At 38.9% G+C, this 23,268-nt stretch overlaps 1 protein-coding gene across 33 annotated transcripts in view; it reads left to right on the forward strand.

Annotated features, from left to right (window-relative positions):
* Positions 1-23,268, forward strand: part of AKAP13 (A-kinase anchoring protein 13) — a 355,124-nt gene that overhangs the window by 236,055 nt on the left and 95,801 nt on the right. For all 33 annotated transcript variants that reach the window (XM_063652839.1, XM_063652864.1, XM_063652866.1 and 30 more), the window contains 2 exons: positions 13,332-13,407; positions 19,734-19,870. In XM_063652839.1, the coding sequence (XP_063508909.1) occupies positions 13,332-13,407; positions 19,734-19,870 (213 nt within the window). The remainder of the gene's footprint in view (positions 1-13,331; positions 13,408-19,733; positions 19,871-23,268) is intronic.

A 23,268-nucleotide genomic window follows, 5' to 3' on the forward strand; every position in this document is an offset into this window, starting at 1 on the left:
AGTGATTCTGAAATAGGGCAGAAGGAGGGGGAGATGTTTTGTAATCAACTTTACATCTCTTAAGCAGCTTACTTTTATAGTAAGCACAATATTCTTCACACATGAATATGATACGCTTGGTATTGCTGTTTCACAGGATGTGGTTGAAAATGCTGATACATGTTTTGACATTCTTTCCACACACAGTACATATGGAGCTTGTCCTCTGGTTAATGACATTGACCATGATTGGTAGCGTCCGGCCCAGATTACTGGCTCTGACTCTGTGTGGGCTGCCTGACTGCTTTTCTCTAAACAAGCTTGCATATCTCTAACTGCTGCACATTCATTTCTTAATTGTGATAAAAGGTACAGATCATAAATTTTAACCATTTTTAGGTATATAGTTCAGTGGCAGTAAGTACATTCACATTGTTATATAACCATCCCACCAGCTATCTCTCCAGAACTTTTTCATGTTCCCAAACTGGAATTCTTTACCTGTTAAACACTAACTTCCCATTCTCTTTGCTTGCTATTTTGGCAACTACCATTCTATTTTCTGTCTCTATGAATTTGACTGCTCTAGGTACTAAGTGGAGTCATACAACATTTGGCCTTTTGTGACTGTCTTATTTCACTTAGCAAAATATCTTCAAGGTTCATCCATATTATAGCATGTGTCAGAATTTCCTTTCTAAGGCAAAATAATATTCCATTTTAAGTATATACCATATTTTGTTTACCCATTCATCCATCAATTGACATTGGGCTGTTGCCCCCATTTGGCTATTGCAAATAATGCTATTATGAACATTGGTATACAAATATCTGTTTGAGTTCCTGCTTGCAATTTTTTGCATGTATACCCAGAAGTGGAATTGCTGGATCATAAGGTAATTGTATGTTTAATTTTTTTTTTTTTTTGAGAAACTACTATACTGTTTTCCGCAGTGGCTGTACCATTTTACATTCCCACCGGCAATAAACAAGAATTCCAATTTCAACACATCCTCGCCAACACTAATTTTCTATCTTTTTTTGTTTAAATGATAGCCGTCCTGTTGGATATGAAGTGTTACTTCATTGTGACTTTGATTTGCATTTTCCTGATGCACACTTAACTTTTGTCCTGTTTGTGTTTGTAAGAAGCCAGCAAGTATGAGCTTTCCAAACCACACCATCTGCGAATAGGTATTATCTACTATGAATGACACCTTTAGTGTGTCTTTTCTTTTTGCAAGCTCTGCCTTGGCTCTCCTGCATGTTCTTTTCATCTATTATCTCAAGAACAAATGAAGCTAGCGCCAGCCTTTCTCTCAAGCTTCCAAAACCTTGTGTAACCATTTGCAGGACATATTGTTATTTCAAACTCAACATGGGCAAATAGAGTACATCATCTTCTTCCCTCTAGATTTCCTGTATGTGTTCATTGTAGATCTTTGACCCGTTTTTCTCTCTTACTTCTGTGAATTTTGCCCTTTGTACTAGCTCTCTGATGTATACCTTTTATGTGCTCCCCAGTCCAGGTATACACTACCTCTAGACTAGACTAGTTCAGGCTCATCCTAACTGGCCTTTGTGTCTCAGATGCTGTGTGTTTCCTTCCTCCCTACTCTCCCATTTTATCTGTACACATCTAGAGTTACTGGCCAAGTATAGTACTGATCTTTTTACTACCTTGCTTATATGATTGGCAGGGTCCACCCTGGTTAGAGAACAAAGCCTAAATTCATTGTAGCTGTATCTCCTGTTGTTCTTCCTTGCTCAGTTTACATTTCTGGATACTGTTGGGCTTTTTGTGTTCCTGAAAAACATCAAAAGCAAAGGTCTTTAACCTGGGTTATGAGGCTGTGCAAAGAACCGCCGATTGTGACATAGTGTGCATGTTCCTGGTGAGGGTTCCATGGCTTCCTGCAGATTCTTGAAGGAGTCTGTGACGTGAAAGGCTATGAAGTCCAGCTCTGGAGTGTCCTAACTGCTTTGCTCATGCTTTTTTCGTATAGCTAGAATTCCCTGCCTTACCATCTTTCTCTCGCAAGCATATTGTCCACTTTTAAAGCCTGCCTCATATACCAACACTTTTGTTGAGCTTTTCCCAGATTCTTGAGCAGGAATTATTTTCATGCTGGGGACTTTCTTTTGTGGATTTTAGCTATTTGTGTACCTATTGTATTACACAAATTAATCAGTGTTTCCAAACATACAGGCCATGGTTTGTGGAGCTGTCTCACTGAATCTGATAATCCATAGACTCATAAGGATGTATGTATGTATCTATCATCTTGGGATGTCAAGCCTTCATAACCCAAGGCATTTTGTATTAAAATTATGCTTATAAATTGTGGGAGCTACTATGCCGATTGTAATCAGAATCATGTCTATTGCTGTACCTTAACCTGGTTTCTTGCCTAAAGTGAGCACTCCGTAAGTGCTGCTGGCTAGTTGTGTGGATGAGTGTCAGTGTGTAGCTGACAGCAAGATAGCGTTAAGAAGCCGCCTTCTGCTAGATTTCCCAATCCTGGTGCAGAAACCCTGAATTATCGGAAATGTTATTGTTCTTCAGTGTTGGTTTTACTTTTAAATGTTTATGAATGAAGCCTAATTCAGAAGAGAGAACTTGCCTGAAAGTGCATCATCTCAGATTTGCTTAAGTTTCTTGTGTTCTTAGAGACAGTGAGCCTCCTCAGGAAATCATTGTTAATTAACTGTTGGTGATTAAAACCACAGGATCCTAGTAATTGACAGAGCCAACGACAAACAAACAGCAGTTTTTTTTCAGTTACAGCATTTTGATATTTAAAAAAATTGGTATCCAGTTTCATATTTTACTTGTGTCATTTCAGTAGTGCCTTATTTTCTAAATATTTTTGTCTAAATCAACAATGACTATTTTCCAATAAATCTTTCTTGAAGATGTGAAATACACTTTGCCAAACTTATTCAATTTAATACTAAAAAATTTTAAACAATTATTATTGAATTCTAAGACAAAGCAAAGAATAAGAAGAGATGGCACAGTGGCTCACTGCTGTAATCCTAATGCTTTGGGAAGCCGAGGTGGGAGGATTGCTTGAGGCTTGGAATTCAAGACCAGCCTAAGCAACATTGTGAGACCCCAGTGTCTCCAAAAAAAATCTTAAAAAACAGCTGGGCATGGTGGCACATGCCTGTAGTCCTAGCTACCCAGGAGGCTGAGACAGGAAGATCGCTTGAGCCCAGGAGTTTGAGGCTGCAGTGAGGTATGATTGCACCACTGTACTCCAGCCTGGGGTGACAGAGCTTCTTTTTCTGAAAAGGAAGGAAGTGAGGGAAGGAGGGAAAATGAAAGGAGAAAGAAGAAAAAGGGAAAAGAATAAGAAGAGACTCTTGAGGGGGAAATTTGTGGTGGACTGGAAGTGAGGAAACCTTGGGTCCTCTGTTTTGAAATATTTATTACTTTCATCAAATTACTTTGCCTCCTTTGGCCTCAGGATTTTTATGGGTCTAATAAAGGGAAGCAGGGCTGTAATCCTCAAGGAGTCTCTCCACTTCTTTCTTCAGAATCACTGAGGATAATGAATTCAAAGATTATTCATTAAGCATCCACCATGAACCATGCACTTACTACTCATTGGGGAGATCCATTAAATAGATGTGATTTTGTTCTCAGGAAGCTTATGGTCTTTTGAGCAGATAAAGCTATAAATACAATATAGTTCATCTACATGTATGCTCTCCACAAATCACCAAGCCTCAGTGAGTGTGTTTTCTTCCTCTCTAAAATGGCAACATGCCTTCTCACAGGTCTGTAAAAAGGTCAAATCTATGGGAGGGTACTTTAAAGTATCATGAATCTAGAAATATAATGAGTTCTTTTACAGCCTTTTTTTTTTTTGGAGACAGTGTCTGGCTGTGTCACCCAGGCTGGAGTGCTGCAGTGCTATCTTGGCTCACTGAAACCTCCACCTCCCGGGCTCAAGCCAGCCTCCCACCTCAGCCTCCTGAGTAGTTGGGATTACAGGTGCCCACAACCATGTCCAGCTAATTTTTGTATTTTTTGTGGAGACAGGGTTTTGCCATGTTGCCCGGATTGGTCTTGAACTCCTGAGCTCACAGTTGCCAAATTCAGTAACTTCTTTTTGTTTTGTATCTGCTTTGATTTCTCTGCAGCAGCTTCTGTGAAGCTCTAATCTCCCAAGTTCTCTGGCTCTTAGAAACTGGTGTGTGCCATCTCTGACTTCTCTATTCTCTGTTTTTTAACACACACGCACACACACACACAATGAACTAAGATGGAAAATTGTTATTCTGGCCCAGTGTCTCTGTATATATAACATTTGTGACCCAACCAGAAATATATGTAGCACTGAAAATACTGTATGCAATATAGTGTTCCATTCACTGTCATTCCCATCTCTATTACAGCATGCATTGTCCAAGTGAACACACATTTCCTTGTCTACTATGCAAGATGCTGTGGTAGGCTTATTGACCGACCTAACATTTTCACATCTCACATGTAAGCTGTGAGTTCTTTGAGGACAAGCTATTTTACTACTTCTGCTTTTAAGGCTTGGTACAGTGTTTATTATACAGAAGATACTTAACACAGTTTTTAAAAAATAGAAGAAGGATAGAAACATCCCAGCATGGTGAGCATTACATCTTCACACAATCTTCCTTTTCTAGAAAGTAACAATAGATTTTAAAATATTTTCATTAAAAAAAACAAACTCAGGATGAGCACCCATGTCACACCTACTGTGGTAGCTACAATAAAAAAGATAACAAAAATAGGTGTTGACAAGAATGTAGAAAAATTGTCAAATGGTACAGCCACTTTGGAAAACAGTCTGACATCTCCTTAAAGTATTAAACATAAAGTTATCATGTATGTAACCCAGCAGTTCCAGTCCTAGGTATATGCCCAGGAGAATTGAAAACATGTCCACACAAAAACTCTGAATGTTCATAGCAGCATCATTCGTCACAGAAAGTGAAAAAAAAAAAAAAAAAACAAGCACCCAGATTTCCATCAACTGATGCATATAGATAAGTAAAATGTGGATATATCCATACAGTAGAATGTTATTTGGAAATAAAAGAAGTAAAGTACTGTTACATGCTTCAACGTGGGTGAACCTCGAAAACGTTTTGCTAAGTGAAGGAACCCAGCATGAAAGACTAAATGATGTATGACTCTATTTGTATGAAGTGTCCTGAGTAAGCAAATCTGTAGAGATAGAAATACATTCATGGCTCTCTAGGCACTAGGGGACGGGATGGGGGTGAGGCATGACTACTAATGGATATAGGGTTTCTTTTTGTCAAGATAAAAATGTTTAAAATGACGTAGTGGTGACAGTTACACAACTCTATGAACATACTAGTACTATTGAATTATATATGTTAAATGGACCAGTTTTCTAGTATGTGAATTACATCTCAATAAGGATGTTAAAATGCAAAATAATACACACACACACTTTTTCTCACTCTCTCTCTCTCTCTCTCTCACACACACACACACACACACACACACACACACACACACACACACACACTAAATGCAATGTGGTAATTTGGATGGGATCCTGGAACAGAAAGAGAACACTGGTGGGAAAACAAGTGAAATCCAAATAAAGTCTGGAGTTTACTTAATAGTAATGTACCAGTGTTGGTTTTTTAGTATTGACAACTGTGTTATGGTTATGTAAGATGTTAATGTTGGAGAAACCGGTGAGGAAGGGAGTGAGGATAAACGGGAACTTTATGTGCTGTCTTTGCAAACTAAAGTTATTTCTACTTTTTATGTATACTATTTTTTGTATTAGCCTGAAGTTGTTACAAAATAAGTTTATCAAGATAAATTTTTTTAAAAGAAATATGTAACCATTGAAGAAAATTTGGGAAACTGCAGGAAAGTTAAAAGGAATGTAAGTTGTCTCTTTGTGGTCGTTCAGACATATCCACCCAATTGAAAATAGATTAGGAGATTGCACCACAGAAGTGTAACATGTCAAGAGATTTCTGGCTGCCACTGTGTGTAAAATTTTTAATACTATATAATATATACTAATTGTTAATATGGTGGATGGTGGATCTGAAATTGTACCGTACTTGCAAGCTGGCAAGTTAACTTACATCCTGACACAGTTTCATGGGTGCTGGCTGAAGTCATGGGATTCTAGGGTCAGAGACAGGTAAATGTATTACTCATTGCATAGCCAGCAGCATCAGCATCACCTTCTTGTTGGTTCTCCTTGCTTCCTAAGCCCTATGCAGGCAACACAAAGGGGTCCAGGTTGATGCTGTGTCACAGCTGAGAAATCTAAACCTGAAGAAATCTGAATTTTTATACAATGGACAGTAAGCCTGTGTGACCTTTGCCCTTGACTGAGACGTTATCTTTATTATACTGGACAGAAACAAACCTGCCGTTTGCTTCGCAAGGAAACAATATTTTTATCTTCTAAGGATGTTTGGTATACAAACAGTCTTGAAAAGATAGTCTAGAATAAAAGGGCCATCAGGGCTTTTGCTGATAAAACCTGCAGAAATGCAGGAGGGACATGGAGAATTGTTTTCTAACATGATTATGTTCTCATCACTGTTACTCAGAAATTAGCATATTTACTTAAAGATATTTAACTTTAATTTTGTTCTAGTAGTATGTGTTTATTGTATATAATTTTGTAAAATGTGAACTCACTTTATGTAACACATGTACCTAAAATGACAGGAAAAGTATAGAGAGTCTTAGTCGCTTGCATATTCAAGGCAAATAATGTTCACTTTACTCGTTGGCTGTGGAATGACATGTGGTATTGAGAAGGTAATGAAAAGTATTCTAAGAAATAGAATTTTTTTTTTTTTTTGAGGCGGAATCTTGCTCTGTCACCAGGCTGGAGTGCTGTGGCGTGATCTTGGCTCACTGCAACCTCTGACTCCATGGTTCAAGCGATTCTCCTGTCTCAGCCTCCCAAGTAGCTGGGACTACAGGCATGTGCCACCACGCCCAGATAATTTTTGTATTTTTTTAGTAGAGACAGGGTTTCACTATGTTGGCCAGGATGATCTCGAACTCCTGACCTTGTGATCCGCCTGCCTCGGCCTCCCAAAGTGCTGGGATTACAGGCGTGTGCCACCGCGCCCGGCAGAAATAGAATTTTAATAGGGTTTTCTAAACTTGGCCAAAAAACTTGTTGAAGGTCAAGGTAGGAGACAGTAATATGGTAATTCGTAGTAGTTCATTTCCAGATTCTTTACTTATCACTAAAGAATCATCTGAGCTCTTTTATTTCTGTAAACTCTCTAAACTTGTTGCTGTATTCATGCAGCCTGTTCTTATTACAGGAATAATAGGGGCTGGGGGAGGGGGGACTAATTTTTTTCCTTCCAGCTTAAAAGTGTAGTTTTGTATTGCAGTACAGTGGTTCTATTAGCAGAGAATCTTATTTCACAATAAGTGAAATTTGGCTCATTTCAAATGAAATGCTGTTTGAAATTAAGAGAAAATTCTCTGAATGACTTTTTTTTTCTTTTTTCTTTTTTTTTTTGAGACGGAGTCTTGCTTTGTCACCCAGGCTGGAGTGCAGTGGCGCAATCTCGGCTTACTGCAAGCTGCACCTCCCTGGTTCACGCCATTCTCCTGCCTCAGCCTCCCGAGTAGCTACAGGGGCCTGCCGCCACGCCTGGCTAATTTTTTTTGTATTTTTAGTAGAGACGGGGTTTCACTGTGTTAGCCAGGATGGTCTTGATCTCCTGACTTCGTGATCTGCCCACCTCGGCCTCCCAGAGTGCTGGGATTACAGGCATGAGCCACTGCACCTGGCCTTTTTTTTTTTTTTTTTTTTTTTTTTAAAGAAAATGTGTTGTTTCAATTATTTGAAAGGTGTGGATAGGGCGTTGGTAAAGTTACAAAATTTGTGGTTACTTCCTTATTGTGTATACCTTAAAGTACCTTTCAGAAAGGATATTTTTTAATATGTGTAATCCCAGGGCACCTGCTGAAGATTCACTTCTATTCAGGATTACTTTTAAATTTTTGGCATTATTTTGTAACACACCAGGAACTGAAACCTTGATGGCCCCTGATTCCTGCTGTTTTTGCTCTCTGTAATAGTAAAATAGCTGAACAGAGCAAATGATAAAGTGTTTTGTTTCATGTGGTTCTAGTTTGCCTGGTTATTTGCAAGCAGTTTAATTCCTTTCATTCATTTTATTGTCCAACAGTTATAATTTGACAAAATGTCCTCTAGCTTTCTGCCTTATGACACTTAGCATATACAGTAAAACTGTTGATCCTTATCAGCAGAAGAGTTTAATCTTCTCACTAAAGTGATCAGAAATATATTTTAGAGGTTATTGAATAAAATCAAGGCTTCTGTCTTTGAGCATACAAATATTCACAACTACTTAGTAGTTTAGATATTTCCGCTCATATTATTTAGAATTACATCTGAGTATGTCAGTTTTAATGATTAAAGGGTTATAATGTTAAGGTGTGTGGGAATTGTGAAGACTAAAATTTATTTTATATTTTATACTTCTGTTTTTGAGAATGTATTTGTTTTCAGCTTTATTCTGGTATAAATTTCCATACAACAAAATTAACCAATATAAGTTTATAGTTGGGTGAGCTTTGACAAATATTTAAGTTGTGTAATCACTCCCGCATCATAATAGGAACACTTCTGTCAGCTCAGAAGTTCCGTTCTGTCTCCCTGTAGTCAGTCTTCTCCAGTCTCTGCTGATCACTCATGTTTTCTTGCTACTGTAGGTTTGCCTTTTCTAGATATTGCATAGATAGAACCATACAGTATACATGGTCTTTTGAGTCTGGCTTTTTTTTTTTTTTTTAAACTTACCATAATACTCTTGAGATTCATCCATGTTGTTTGTATCAGCAGTTCATTTCTTCTTACTGTGAATCTATAACATTCTATGGATATATTATAATTTGCTTATCCATTTACCATTTGATAGCAATCTGGGCTGTTTCTAGTTTGGAGCTCTCATGAATTAAAGCACTTTAAAAACTCCAGTGCAAGTCTTTGTGTGACAGTAGGTTTTGTTTCTTCTTCGGTAAATGAATGGGATGCTATGTTGTATGTAAGTATATGTTTGACATTATGAAAAACTGCTAAACTGCTTTCCTAAAATGGCTGTACTGTTTTGCATTCTTTTAGCAACAGTTCTGTGTTCTAGTTGTTCCACGTCTTTGCCAACATTTGGTATTATCAGTCTCAAATTTTGACTGTTGTAATGGAAGTCTGTTGGTATGTCCTTGTGATTTTAATTTACATTTTCCTGTGGATTAATGATGCTGGGTATCTTTTTTTTGCTTATCTGCCTTTCGTATATCTTTTTAAATAAAATGTTTATTCAAATCTTTTACCCATTTAAAAAATCATGTTGCTTTGTTACTGCATTGTAAGAGTTTATTTTTAAATATTCTGGGTAGGAGTTTTTAGCAGATAATTGTTTTATAAATATTTTGCTTCAGTTTTTAGTTTGCCTTTTTGTTTTCCTAACAATGGCTTTTGAGGAGTAAAAGTTTTTAAGGTTGACATAGATTTATCTTTTTTTTCATGTTTTAAAAAATGTACTATTTAGGAAATCTTTGTGTAACCGAAGTTCCCATAAAAGTGTTTCCCTCTGTCTTCTTTAGGAGTTTGATAGTTTTAGGTTGAACATTTAGATATATAATGTATTCTGAGTTCATTTTTATAGGTGGTAAGGTTTGGGGTAAGATTTTAGATCTTGGGGAGTTTTATTTGTTTACATATTAGTATCTAGTCATTATAGCATGATTTGTTCATAAGACTATTTGTTCCTCATTAAAATATTTTGGCATCTTTGTCAAAAATCAGTGGGCCATATCTGTGAAGGTCTGTTTGTGGATTCTCTCTTCTCTGCCATTGATCTATATGTCTGCCGTTTAATATCACCCTGGTTTGGTTAGTGCAGCTTTTATAGTAAGCCTTGAAATCATGTAGTGATCAATTTGAGGACAATTTACAACTGTATTGAGTCTTCTGATCTCATGGTATCTCTGTATTTATTTAAGTCTGCATTAATTTTTCTCAACAGTGCTTTATAAAGGTTTCAGAGTACGAGTCTTACTCATATTTTCTTAAAATTATCCCTAATTATTTTATATTTATTGAGGCTTTTGTAAATGGTATTGCTTTTACTTTTAATTTCAGTTTCTAATTGCTCATTGCTAGTATGTTGACTTTGTGTCTGGCAACCTTGCTTTTATTAATACATTATTTATTCCAGTATTTTTATAGATTCCTTAGGATTTTCTACATAGGCAGTCATGCCATTTGTGAATAAACCAAGTTTTACTTCTTCCTTTCCAATGGTATGCGTTTTCTTTCTTTTTCTGCTTTACTGCACTGGCTAGGACCTCCAGAATATTGTTGAATAAAAGTGATGAGAATGGACATCTTTGGTTACTGATCTCAGAATGAAAGCATTTAGTCTTTCACCAGTAAATATAATGTTAACCGTAGGTTTTTTATAGATGCCTTTGTCAGGTTGAGTAATTTCCTTTCTGTTCCTAGTGTTCTGAGAGTTTTTATCATGAGTAGATGTTTAATTTTGCTGATTTTTTTTTCCTTTGAGACAGATTCTTGCTTTGTTGCCCAGGCTGGTGTTCAGTGGCACAATCACAGCTCACTGCAACCTCTGCCTCCCGGGTTCAAGTGATTCTCATGCCTCAGGCTCCCTAGTAGCTGGGATTGCAGAGACCCACCACCACACCCGGCTAATTTTTGTATTTTTAGTAGAGATGTGGTTTCACCATGTTGGCCAGGCTGATCTTGAACTCCTGACCTGAAGTGATCTGCCTGCCTTGGCTTCCCAAAGTGCTGGGGTTACAGGCATGAGCCGCCACTCCCGGCCCCAAATTCTTTTCATCTAATGATGATCATTAGTTCGTGAGTTTTTTGGTCTGTTAATAAACTGGTTTTTCAAGTGCTAAACCAACCTTAAATTCCTGGGATGAACTCATTTGCTCATGATATATATTGCTGGATTCCATTAACCTAAAATTTTGTTAAGGTTTTTTGCATCTATATTCCTGAGGAATATTGATCTATAGTTTTCTTATATCTGTCTGGTTTTGATTTCAGAGTAATGCTAGGCTCATAAAATGAGCTGCATTATAAATACTTTTCTTCTGTTTTCTGTAAGAGCTTGTGTAGAGTTGACATTTCTTTCTTAAATGTTTGATAGCATTCACCACTGAAGTCATCTAGGCCTGAAGTTTTCCTTGTAATAAAGTTTTAAACTATGGACTCAATTGCTTTAATAGAATAAGGCTATTTAGATTATCTATGTTTTCTTGAGTGAATTTTGGTAGTTTGTATAGTGTCATGGAATGCTACTATTTCATCCAACTTGATGAATTTATTGCAGTAATGTTCATAATATTTCTTTATTTTTTCAATATCTATAGGATCGGTAATGGTGTCGCTCTGTAATTCCTGATTCCTGTCATTTGTAGCTTTTCTTTTTTGATTAGCCTCGCCAGAGTTGTATTGATATTATTGACTCTTTTAAGGAACCAGCTTTTGATTTCATTGATTTTATTGTTCTTCTGTTTTCTGTTTTATTGATTTCTGTTGTTTATTTTCTTTATCCTGCTTGCTTTGGGTTAATTTCCTCCTCTTTTTCTAGTTTCATAAGGTGGAAGTTTAGATCACTGATTTGAAACCTTATGTTCTAATATAGGCATGTAATGTTATAAATACTTCTGTTAGCACTGCTTTAGTTATATCCACAAATTTTTATATGTGGTGTTTTAATTTTTATTCAATTCAGAATATTTTCTTCTTTTTCTTAATATTTCTACTTTCACTGGGTTATTTAGAAGTTTTTTTTGTTTTTTTAAATCTCTGTCACCCAGGCTGGAGTGCAGTGGCGCGATCTTCACTCACTGCAAGCTGTGCCTCCTGGGTTCATGCCATTCTCCTGCCTCAGCCTCCTGAGTAGCTGCAACTGCAGGCGCCTGCCACCATGCCTGGCTAATTTTTTTGTATTTTTTTTTTTTTAGTAGAGACGGGATTTCACCATGTTAGCCAGGATGGTCTTCATCTCCTGACCTTGTGATCCGCCCGCCTCAGCCTCCCAAAGTGCTGGGATTACAGGCGTGAGCTGCCACGCCCAGCATATTTAGAAGTTTTTAAAAATTTTTTCAAATATTTGAGTTTTTCCCAAGTATCTTTTGTTTTGGATTTCTGATTTAATACTGTTGTGATCATGGAGCATACTTTTTATTATTTTAATTCTCTTACATTTAAGACTTGTTTTGTGCTATAGTGTATGTTTGTTTTATTTGAGGTTTGTTTTATGTGATAGAATATGAACATTTGTTTTATTTGAGGTTTGTTTTATGTGATAGAATATGAACATTCCAAGTGCACTTGAGAAGAATGTTTCTTATGCTATTATTGGGTGGAGTGTTCTATATTGTGTTAGCTCAAATTGGTTGAGCGATCTTGCTGATAGCTCTATCTTGCTGATTTTGTTTGTATTTATCAATTAACTAAGAGAGGAGCATTGAAATCTTCAATGGTAATTTTGAAAATTTAAAATTTAATCAAAGAGAATTATAATATTAAGAGGGTTGGGAGGTGTAAAGGCGGTATTTAAATTTTTTTTAATTTGTGGGGAGGGGGGAGGTATTTGCTTTTTAGAATAACACAGACTTGGCATTCCAGCACCAGTCCTGCTCTTTATTACTTCAGGAACCCCTCTGAGCCTGTTTTTTTTTGAGATTACGTCTTGCTCTGTCTCCCAGGCTGGAGTGCAGTGGCGTGATCTTGGCTCACTGCAACATCTGCCTCCCGGGTTTCAGCAATTCTTGTGCCTCAGCCTCCTGAGTAGCTGGGATTACAGGCGTGCACCATGACCATGCCTGGGTAAATTTTGTATTTTAGTAGAGATGGGGTTTCGCCACGTTGGCCAGACTTGTCTTGAACTCCTGGCCTCAAGCAGTCCTCCCACCTCAGCCTCCCAGTGTTGGGATTACTGGCATGAGCCACACCAAATATGTATTTTAATATTTAGTCGGTTTCATTTGTTGACTTTTTAAATTTTACCCTTGGCCTGCACTATGGCCTTCATCTCCTATTGCTTTTGTATGCCTAATTTTTATTGACAGCCTCTTAAGGTCCTTGAGTATAGATTGCGGTGGTTATATTGTGAAAAAAAATTTTTTTCCCTTGACATAAGTTTGCTCACCCTGTATTAAAGAAAAAGATAGGAATGTTGGTCAGTTGACATAATTTTGGCACCTGTAAAATTATCTCACATTACTTCAGTGTCTGAAACTCAGTGTTTTCCTTTTCTTTCAGATAAACCGAGAAAACTGGTGTACAATAGAGCCATGCCCTGATGCAACCTCTCTTCTGGCTTCCAAGCAGAGCCCAGGTAAGCTGAGATTATCCATTCATTTTCTGGAGCTGCAGCCCCACTCTGGCAGATTGTTTTATTTGGAGATCTGCCCTTCCTTAGCATGTTATACAATAAATCAGAGGAAGGGATATAGGTGATCTGGGTTTGTAGGCATTTTGTCTTACAGTTGAAGATGAACACATGTCATTACCTGAATTTTATTTTGGTAGCAGCAGACATCATAGGTGACTTTATGATTCATTCGTTTGTGAAGGCATCTGTGCTGTGCATATACTATGACACAGGATTTTTAATCTGGTAAAAGTATAAATATACTGTTAACCAAACCTGAGGTTCTCAGTTTTGAATGCACATTGGAATTATCTGGCTGAACAAGCTTTAAAAATATACTGATGCCTGGGTCCTACCTCCAGATATTCTGATTTAATTGGGTGGGGTGTGGCCTAGATATCAAAATCTTTATAAGCTCCTTTGAGTACCCTACTGTGTACCCAAGGTTGAGAACCATTACACTTTGGACGCATGGTCAGGAATTAAGTCTTTCCTTAAGTACCTTTGAGTTATTCCTAACAACACTTGAGGGTACGATGCTCTTAAGACCTTGCTTGTTAATGACACAGCACATAGCTTGTGATTAGTTAGGATTCCCAGCTTTTAAACCAGGTCCAGCCTCTAACTCTGTGTGATGTAAAGTATGTTCCCTAATGTCTGTGTGCTCCATTGTCTCCCTCCCATCTGTAAAGTGTTAGTAGCCTGTCTCATTTTGAGGGTGTAGTGCAGATGACATGATGAGTAATCCCTGTGCCTGTTCCTACGACTGCTAAGTGAATACTAGTAATTTGCATTCTGAGTTTTTTTAGTCTGTTTTACCCAACAAGCCTCTGTTTGCCTTCCCAGTTTTTACTGCCCAGCTTTAAAAATTACCTAGTCTTCATTTGCAGGTCTTTTTAGAAATAGTTTACATGTAGATACCCTCCAGTAGTATTAAATTTAAAAACAAATGATTTTGAATCCTCTAACTCCAGAGCAAGTTTCCTACTGATTCTCAACTCTCTGACTTTACTACAAAGGAAATATTGAAAACAAATACGAAAAGTGTTTTTCTCTATTTTTGTCTCATTTTTTGAGACTACTTAAGGATATTATGCTATAGTTGTGTTCAGGGTCCAAGTTTTACAAGATTGGCCCTGTTCACAGATTTAGCTGACACTTCCCCCGTGTAGCCTCCTAGAACCTTCTGCTTAAATGTGTACCACTTACTACTGTGTTTTGGTTCCTTAAACTGTTTGGGGCTTTTTCTAAAAGTGTAATTAAAACCACCCAAGAGTGAAACTTCCTGCCAAGTAAAGGTTAAATGAGGTTGCTCACAGTTTGAATATTTATAGGAAGGAAAGATCTCCACACATCATAGTTTAATTTCTGTATTTAGAGAAATAATTTTTGAACCCCTGGACATTTTCCCCAGGACACAATTTTGAATTCTGTAGACCTACTGTACACCCTAACCCCAAGCATAAGCAATTTAGTCTTTTTAGAGTAATTATTTTAAAATCTCGATTTAACAGAATTGCAGATCAGAATTATGCTACTGAGCTTCAGACCTGAGATTTTGATTTTAGGCATAGTATTCTTGTGAATCCCAGGTACTTTGTTTTGCAGGTTTCTGTGTTTTACTTTATAAACACTTCCTCAAGGGAGCAATAGCATTAGACCAAATAAGATATTATCTTTTGGCCGGGCGAGGTGGCTCAAGCCTGTAATCCTAACACTTGGGGAGGCCGAGGCGGGCAGATCATGAGATTAGGAGTTCGAGACCAGCCTGGCCAATATGGTGAAACCCCCATCTCTACTAAAAATACAAAAATTAGCCAGGTGTGGTGGCACGCCTCTGTAGTCCTAGCTACTCGGGAGGCTGAGGCAGAAGAATCACTTGAACCCAGGAGGCGGAGGTTGCAGTGAGCCAAGATCATGCCAGTTCACTCCAGCCTGGGCGACAGAGCAAGACTCCATCTCAAATAAATTAAATAAATAAATAAATAAGTAAAGTAAAAAGTAAAGTAAAGTAAAAAGTCAAGTCAAGTCAGTCTCGCTCTGTTGCCCAGGCTGGAATGCAGTGGCACAATCTCGGCTCACTGTAAGCTCCGCCTCCCAGGTTCACGCCATTCTCCTGCCTCAGCCTCTTGAGTAGCTGGGACTACAGGTGCCCACCACCACACCTGGCTAATTTTTTTTGTATTTTTAGTAGAGACGGGGTTTCACCGTATTAGCCAGGATGGTCTCAATCTCCTCACCTCGTGATCCATCTGCCTTGTCCTCCCAAAGTGCTGGGATTACAGGCATGAGCCACCATGCCTGGCCAAGATACTGTCTTTTAAAATTACTTTGTATACTCTTCAATAATGGATAAATTACAAGATAGAATTATGATTAGTGTGACATACAGAGCCCACTGGATGTCAGCAGTGTGTTTTCCTGCCCTTCCCCAACAACAGTTTGTTGGCATATATGTCGTTTTAAACCTAAATGACTAGATAACACCTTTTAAAAAGTTGGTATTCTGTTAGCTTCTGAAAAGCTAATAGCTCAGTACACAAAAATTATAGACAGATTTACATATGGGTCATAAAATGGGACTGGCCCTACCTATGTCCACCTTTAAGGTACTGTCATCTGGATACTTACTGAATCATATATTGAAGGTTAACTTCATTAGACACATATATCACACACCTGCTATGTGCTGGAAACCAGAGTTCTGGTTACTATATGTAGGAAGTACTAATCATCTCTTGTCACTGTTATGGAAATGGCAACTGAGAGGGGTGAAATTACTTCTTGCCTGGAATTTTTCTTCTATTAAGTAGTCAGACCTAGATTTAAGCCTGATCAGTCTAACTCGAAAACCAGAGCTCTTTACTCTTGTCTACACTTAGATATGCCGCTCCCCTTTATTCAGTAGGAAGGGGACATGTAGGAAGAAAGAAAGGATTTTATTAATTTTGAAAACTTACCAATTCATGTGACACAGGGTGTGGATTAGCGCTGCCTTTAGGGATTCCCCCCACCTCCCCCCCGCCCCATGGCGTTAGGGGGTTATAATGGTTTACGGTCCCTCTCTCTCCATCTTAGCCCTTCTTTCTGTATGTACTTTTCCCTCTTTCCCTCCTCAACAGTCAGCTTTATCTCACAGAGCAGACTCTTATCCCAAACTTGGTTTGTTATCCCTTGTGGTGCTGGCTTGAATTTATTTTCTGAGTGAGGTATTCCTACCAGGGCTGAATCTGGATCTTCCCCATGAATTTTCCATTTGAATATCGTGAGCTAGTTTGTTTTCCAGTCTGGAATTTGGACGTGGTCTGTTAGAGGGCCAGCTGGACAGCGAGCAGCTCAGTGTAGTTGCTGTGACAGCCCTTTCTTTTCTTGGCCAGCCCCTCTATTTTTCCCTCAACCACGGAAAGGCATTTTTTTATTTTTTCAAGTGGGGAAAGAAGAAGGAATAGATCACACCCACCAACTCCTCCTAGGTTACTACATACTCTAGGAAACGTGAAAAAAAAACCTCCAGAATACCCATAGTTTCCAGTCTGTTAAAGGCAGGGCTGTTCCCATTGAACTAACACACTCCGAAATAGTTTGAACCAAGACTGAAACAGACTAAGGTGATTTTTTCTTTAACTGAAAGATTTTCAGATTCATCCATGAGCCCTGTCTCACTTCCTGTGGCATTTTTTTTTTAATTCTTTGTTGAAATTGTCTTCTAATATGTTCATTTCTGCCACAAGACAGTAAACTGCTTCCCCCAATACTAAACATTTCTTTTTATTTGGATACTCCCCAGTATTTAGCCAGATGCTTAACTAGTAGAAAAAGTAATTTTATTGACAAGTGATTTATGACCTATACCAATGTAATGCATCCTTGACCCTTGCTCTAAGCTACCAGGGCAAATAATTTAGTGATTATCACTAATTAGTTAACTGTTAATTAGAAGAACTCTTTCTTCCCACTTTCAACACACAGAGAGACAACATAATTACCATCCAAGTATAGAATCTAATAATCAAAGGAGACATTGGAAGTTATGTAGTCCAACCCTCACTTCCCTCTCTGTGCAGATACCTTTTCTGTAGTATCTTGACATAGTCATTCTCTGTTCCAAAACCCTTCTGGTAAAGTGATAGTCATTACTTTATAGGCCACCCAACCTATTGCTAAGAAGCCCCGTTTTAGTGAAGCTCTGTAGCTCACACTCACTGGTCTTTGTTCTGCCCCTGGAACAGTACAGAGGGAATCTGTGACAGTCTTTAGGCACATTTTCTTCAAGATCCTCGGCAAGCTGTGTGTATCTCATATGGTTTGACTGTCGTGACCCCATTACTATGTACACATTTTTGTTTATCAGTGTTCTACTTTAGATGTTATTTAGGAACAAGTACAATCCCGAGGGTGTGGTCTGGATGGCACATGGGGGCACATAGTGACAGGACTGTCCCCGTTTTGGATGCCAGTGTACTATTTACTAATAGAGACTAAAACTATTAGTGTTTCTTTGGTTTTGTCATCACCTTGTACTGTCAGTTCTTCTTGAATTTGCTTCCCCCAAAACCTCCAAGTAGAGTTCTCTTTAACTCCTAGATAGCCAGGTTTCCTGCCCTGTCCCTCATCATTTAGTGTTGTCACCTACAAATTTGATAAAGCATGCCTACCTGGTTGTCCACATGACACATTAACTTGCTTACAAAAACAGAGATGCATGACTTTTATCTTTTTTTTTTTTTTTGGAAATGAAGTCGCTCTCTGTCACCTAGGCTGGAGTGCAATGGCGTGATCTTGGCTCACTGCAGTCTCTGCCTCCCGGGTTCAAGTGATTCTTCTGCCTCAGCCTCCCAAGTAGCTGGGATTACAGGCACCTGCCACCATGCCTGGCTAATTTTTTGTATTTTTGGTAGAGACGGGGTTTCACCATGTTGGCCAGGCTGTTCTCAAACTCTGGCCTCAGGTGCTCCGCCTGCCTCAGCCTCCCAAAGCGCTGGGATTACAGGCTTGACCCACCATGCCCGGCCATGACTTTTATCCTTAAAACTTCTTAGGGCCAGGCCCAGTGGCTCACACCTGTAATCCCAGCACTTTGGGAGGCTGAGGCAGGCGGATCACACAGTCAGGAGATGGAGACCATCCTGGCTAACACGGTGAAACCTCATCTCTACTAAAAATACAAAAAAAAAAAAAAAAAAAAAATTTGGCCAGGCATGGTGGCACGTGCCTCTAGTCCCAGCCACTCAAGGGGCTGAAGCAGGAGAATCGCTTGAACCCAGGAGGCGGAAGTTGCAAAAACTTCTTGAAGGAAGCTCATATCCACTCAGTAATGGACTTGGGTTCTTGGTTTCACCATCCACAAATCTCTTTAACTGTATTGGTACCCAGTCACATGTCACTTTTGTTTACAAAGTTAATAGCCTGGGCAACATGCCAAAACCCCATCTTTACAAAAAATAAACTGGACTTGGTGGCATGTGCCTGCAGTCTCAGCTACTTGGGAGGCTAAGGTGTGAGGATTGCTTGAGCCCAGGAGGCGGAGGTTGAAGTGAGCTGAGATCATGCCACTGTAGTACAGCCTGAGCAACAGAACGAGAACTTGTCTCAAAATAAACAACACAAAACAGAAAAGCAAAGTTAATAAGAGAGAATACCTAGCTTATTTCAAGCTGCTAAGTTTTTAGGCTTCCTCGTTGTACAAAGGTAGTATTTCTGTCACAGACCCCTCCCTCTGGCTTGCCAGGGTCCCTGTTCTAGGTATTGAACTGAAAACATTCTAAATGATAAATTTTTCCACTTTGGCATATTATGCCCCTAATTTAAGAGCTGTTTATGGTAAGAAAAGTTAAATTATATTTCTGTTATTACTCAGTAGAACCTATAAGTTTAAAACAAACCCCATCACATAGTTGCTAGTAAAAGACTTTGGATTTTGAAGACAAAAGAAAAAAAATTCCCTCACTACCACGAGGAAAGCATTACCATTCAGGTATCTAAATAGAAGTAGAATATGCTTCTAAATCATCTTTTTATCTTTCTGTACCTAATATAAACGTGGCAGACGCATGATTGTCCTGTAGGAGCTATTTCAACCTGGAATTGGAGTAGCAGAGCTATTAATTTGACTGTGTCCTTTTATAGCTCCTTAATATTGAAAAAAAGAAATAAACAAGGAGGGAAGGAAGAGAAAAGAGTGAGAGGGAGATTTAAAAGACTGGTTGCTGGGGTGAAAAGGAAGTGGTTCTTTTTGTTTTTTGTTTTTTGGTTTTTTTTTTCAATATTGGTGAATAAATTCTCTTTTTCAGAATGTGAGAACTTCCTGGATGTTGGACTGGGCAGAGAGTGTACCTCAAAACAAGGTGTACTTAAAAGAGAATCTGGAAGTGATTCTGACCTCTTTCACTCACCCAGTGATGACATGGACAGCATCATCTTCCCAAAGGTACTGTGTGGACCTTCCTTTCATTTTTGTCCCACGGCTTTCCTGTTCCTACTTGGGCTTCCCAAACTCTTTTCCAACTTTTTTCCCGTCTTGTGCTCTCCCGTTTCCCTAAATATGTAACTCCTGCTAGTAAGTTGTGATCCAGCTAGCCCTGTAGGGCCTCACTCACTCTGAGAGGCATGTAAATGTTCTCTTGGAGAAGGAAGTGCCAGATTACCAGGGTTTAGAAAAAGGCACTGGGCTGGGCGTGGTGGCTCACACCTGTAATCCCAACACTTTGGGAGGCTGAGGTGGGTGGACCCCTTGAGGTCAGGAGTTCGAGACCAGCCTGGCCAACATGGTGAAACCCTGTCTCTACTAAAAATATAAAAATTAGCTGGACGTGCTCACTTGAACCCAAGAGGCGGAGGTTGCAGTGAGTCAAGTTCACGCCACTGAACTCCAGCCTGGGCAGCAGAGCAAGACTCTGTCTCCAAAAAAAAAAAAAAAAAAAAAAAAAGGGAAAGGAAAAAGCACTGGCCAAAGTTGTTTAATGTGAAATTGTGGCTAGTTAAATGCAGATTTTGAAGCTCACTTGGGAGTCAAAAGAAATGGAAGTTCCTTTAGAATTAATTAAGTCAGATGACAGTGAACACTTCTCAGTGGGCAGCAAGGACCACAGCTCAGACTATATGATGTCATATTTATAAACCAGCTGTAGAGTCATTTCTGGTTAATGTGTTTAGGCCTGAAGCTTCCTGCTGAGTGTGGTCATATCACTCATCCTCATCTAGCCTGCTTAATTGGAACTTTGTAGATCTCTTTGACGGAGCCCTTCCACATGAATCAGCTCATGTTTGCATATAATTGGAGGCTGTCTAAGGGAGGTGGGGAATGGGGGCAGTTTGCTTTCTTTTGCTTATGTTTGTTTCTAGTTGCAGCAAGTTCTGTTTTGTTCCCTTGAGAAGAATAGAGGGCTTTCCCACAGCAGAGATGGCAAATGCTACTCAATTATATGCCACAAGTGGTTTTCTTAATGGTAAGGAGGTGAAGAGGCAGAAACACTGTTGAATCTACCAAGACGGTTCCTTCTAGTTTTATAATGAGCTCGGAGTAGTGGTGAGAGCAGTTGTGTTAGTGGGTGATTAGGTTGTCCAAGATGGTGAATGATGCTGTGTAGAAGTTACAAGAATAGGCCGGGTGTGGTGGCTCATGCATGTAATCCCAGCACTTTGGGAGGCCAAGGCGGGTGGATCACTTGTGGTCAGGAGTTCGAGACCAGCCTGGAAATGGTGAAAACCCGTCTCTACTAAAAATACAAAAAAATTAGCTGGACATGGTGGCGTGTGCCTGTAATCCCAGCTACTCGGGAGGCTGAGGCAGGAGAGTTGCTCGAACCCAGGAGGTCGAGGCTGAAGTGAGCTGAGATCACACCACTGCACTCCAGCCTGGGCAACAGGAGTGAAACTCCATCTCAAAAGTAAAAATAAAATAAAATTAAAAAAAGAGAAGTTACAAGAATAGAGACCTAAAGATTTGGGATCAGGAGTATATCTATGCCTCTGTGAATGTACCCTGTGTGCCTTCCTTTCATTTTTGGCCTTCCCTGACTTTTTTTCTTGAGCTCATTGTCCTCCCAAGGTCTTTGGAAAGACTTATTAAATACGATGCAACCTTAAGGATTTCTGTCGTTGTCACTCATAGTGACTTGACAAAAAATTCTATGAAGTAAAAACTCCACATTTAGAAGATCTGCCTTTCTCTTTACTTAGGAAAAGAAAAATCAATAGTTTTATGTTATTTTATTTTATTTTTTTTTAATAATATCAGAATTTAGGTAATTTCCACTGTGACTTTGAGGTTTTAATTGTAAGGAATTCTGTTCCCCGCAAGGGGAATACCATTCTGAAGATAGGTGTCACTAAAAACATACTGAGATAAATAGGTTAGATAGTGTCTCCCAAGTTTCAGCTTTAAAATGGGATCGTTGATAATCATTGAAACTAGGTCATGGATATACAGAGATTTGTTAAACATTTATATATGTTTGAAAATTTTAACGTAAAAAGTTTTTTAAAAATTGAAGTGTCTTCATTAAGAAATACTTGCTTGCAACCTCCTAGGTGCATGACAGCTTGTGCCTGGATGTTACCATCTCTGCAGACTCAGAGTTACTTCTGGTCACTTAATTGAATGGTTTTCCCAGCTAAGGAGAATTAGAATTTTCTATATTTCACCTTCTTATTTTCCCAGAACCATTTACAAAATTGCTCATATAAATGACCTGTGCTAGATTTGGAAGATTTTTTTTTTCAAGAATACTAGACAGATATAATTTTTAAAAGTTGAAGGAGGCCAGGCATGGTGGATCGTAGCATTTTGGGAGGCTGAGGCAGGAGGATCACTTGAGTCAAGGAGTTTGAGATCAGCCTGAGCCAATATAATGGGACCTTGTCTCTACAAAAAATACGAAAATTAGCCGGACATGGTGGTGCACACCTGTGGTCCCAGCTATTCAGGAGGCTGAGGTGGGAGGATCACTTAAGTCTAGGAGATTAAGGCTGCAGTGAGCCGTGATGGCGCCACTGTACTCCAGCCAGGGCGACAGAACAAGACCCTGTCTCAAAAATAAATAATAAATAACACCTACATTTTATACTAGACTACTTAGGGAAAAACCAGAAATGGTAACTTCACTTTCACCTCTTCATGCGTGCTTGAGAATGTCTACATGGCCTGAGAAGAGATGGGGAGGATTTTTCTCTTAGTGTTTTTGCTCTACCAAAGTAGCCTGTGACCAGGAGAGGCTTTGCAATAAATATTTGCTCTAGCATTAATAAAACCAAGGGCTGACTTACAAAAAGGAGAGAGACTAATATTGACAGGATACTTACTGTACAGTAGGTACTGAACTAAATTTTTAAAATATTTGATCTCAATTTGTCTGCCCAGCAACCCTGACGAGTAGGTGGTTTTATGCTCTCGAGGAAACAGAGGCACTGATAGGTAAAGGAATGTATCCAAAATTACTTAGTGGGTGAGCAGCCAACTTGAGGTTTGCATCTAGGCCTGATTCTAAAATCTGTTCATTTTTTATTTTACTCTCAACCTCCCCAAACCTGCTCTGATAGCCAGTGATTAAATAAAAGTGTGGCACTGGCAGATAGGCCATCAGCTGCTTCCTTAAAAGTCTTCCTCAGTGGTCACCCCCAGAGTGTGCTATGCAAAATATCCGAATGTCTTGCAGTTTGTTCCCAGGTTCTAACCCTCTTCTCCATCTCTAAAAAATAATCTGTAGGCAAGACATTGCAACATCTTTTTTTGTGAACCATGAGTGGTACATGAGGTCACTTCCTGCAGCCATTTGTGTCTCTGGCCTCACTGAGGTCTTTAACAGCCCGTAATGTTTGTCGTGACCT

The sequence above is a fragment of the Pongo pygmaeus genome, chromosome 16 (genome assembly GCF_028885625.2).
Source record: "Pongo pygmaeus isolate AG05252 chromosome 16, NHGRI_mPonPyg2-v2.0_pri, whole genome shotgun sequence".
In the NCBI taxonomy this organism is placed as follows: Eukaryota; Metazoa; Chordata; class Mammalia; order Primates; family Hominidae; genus Pongo; species Pongo pygmaeus.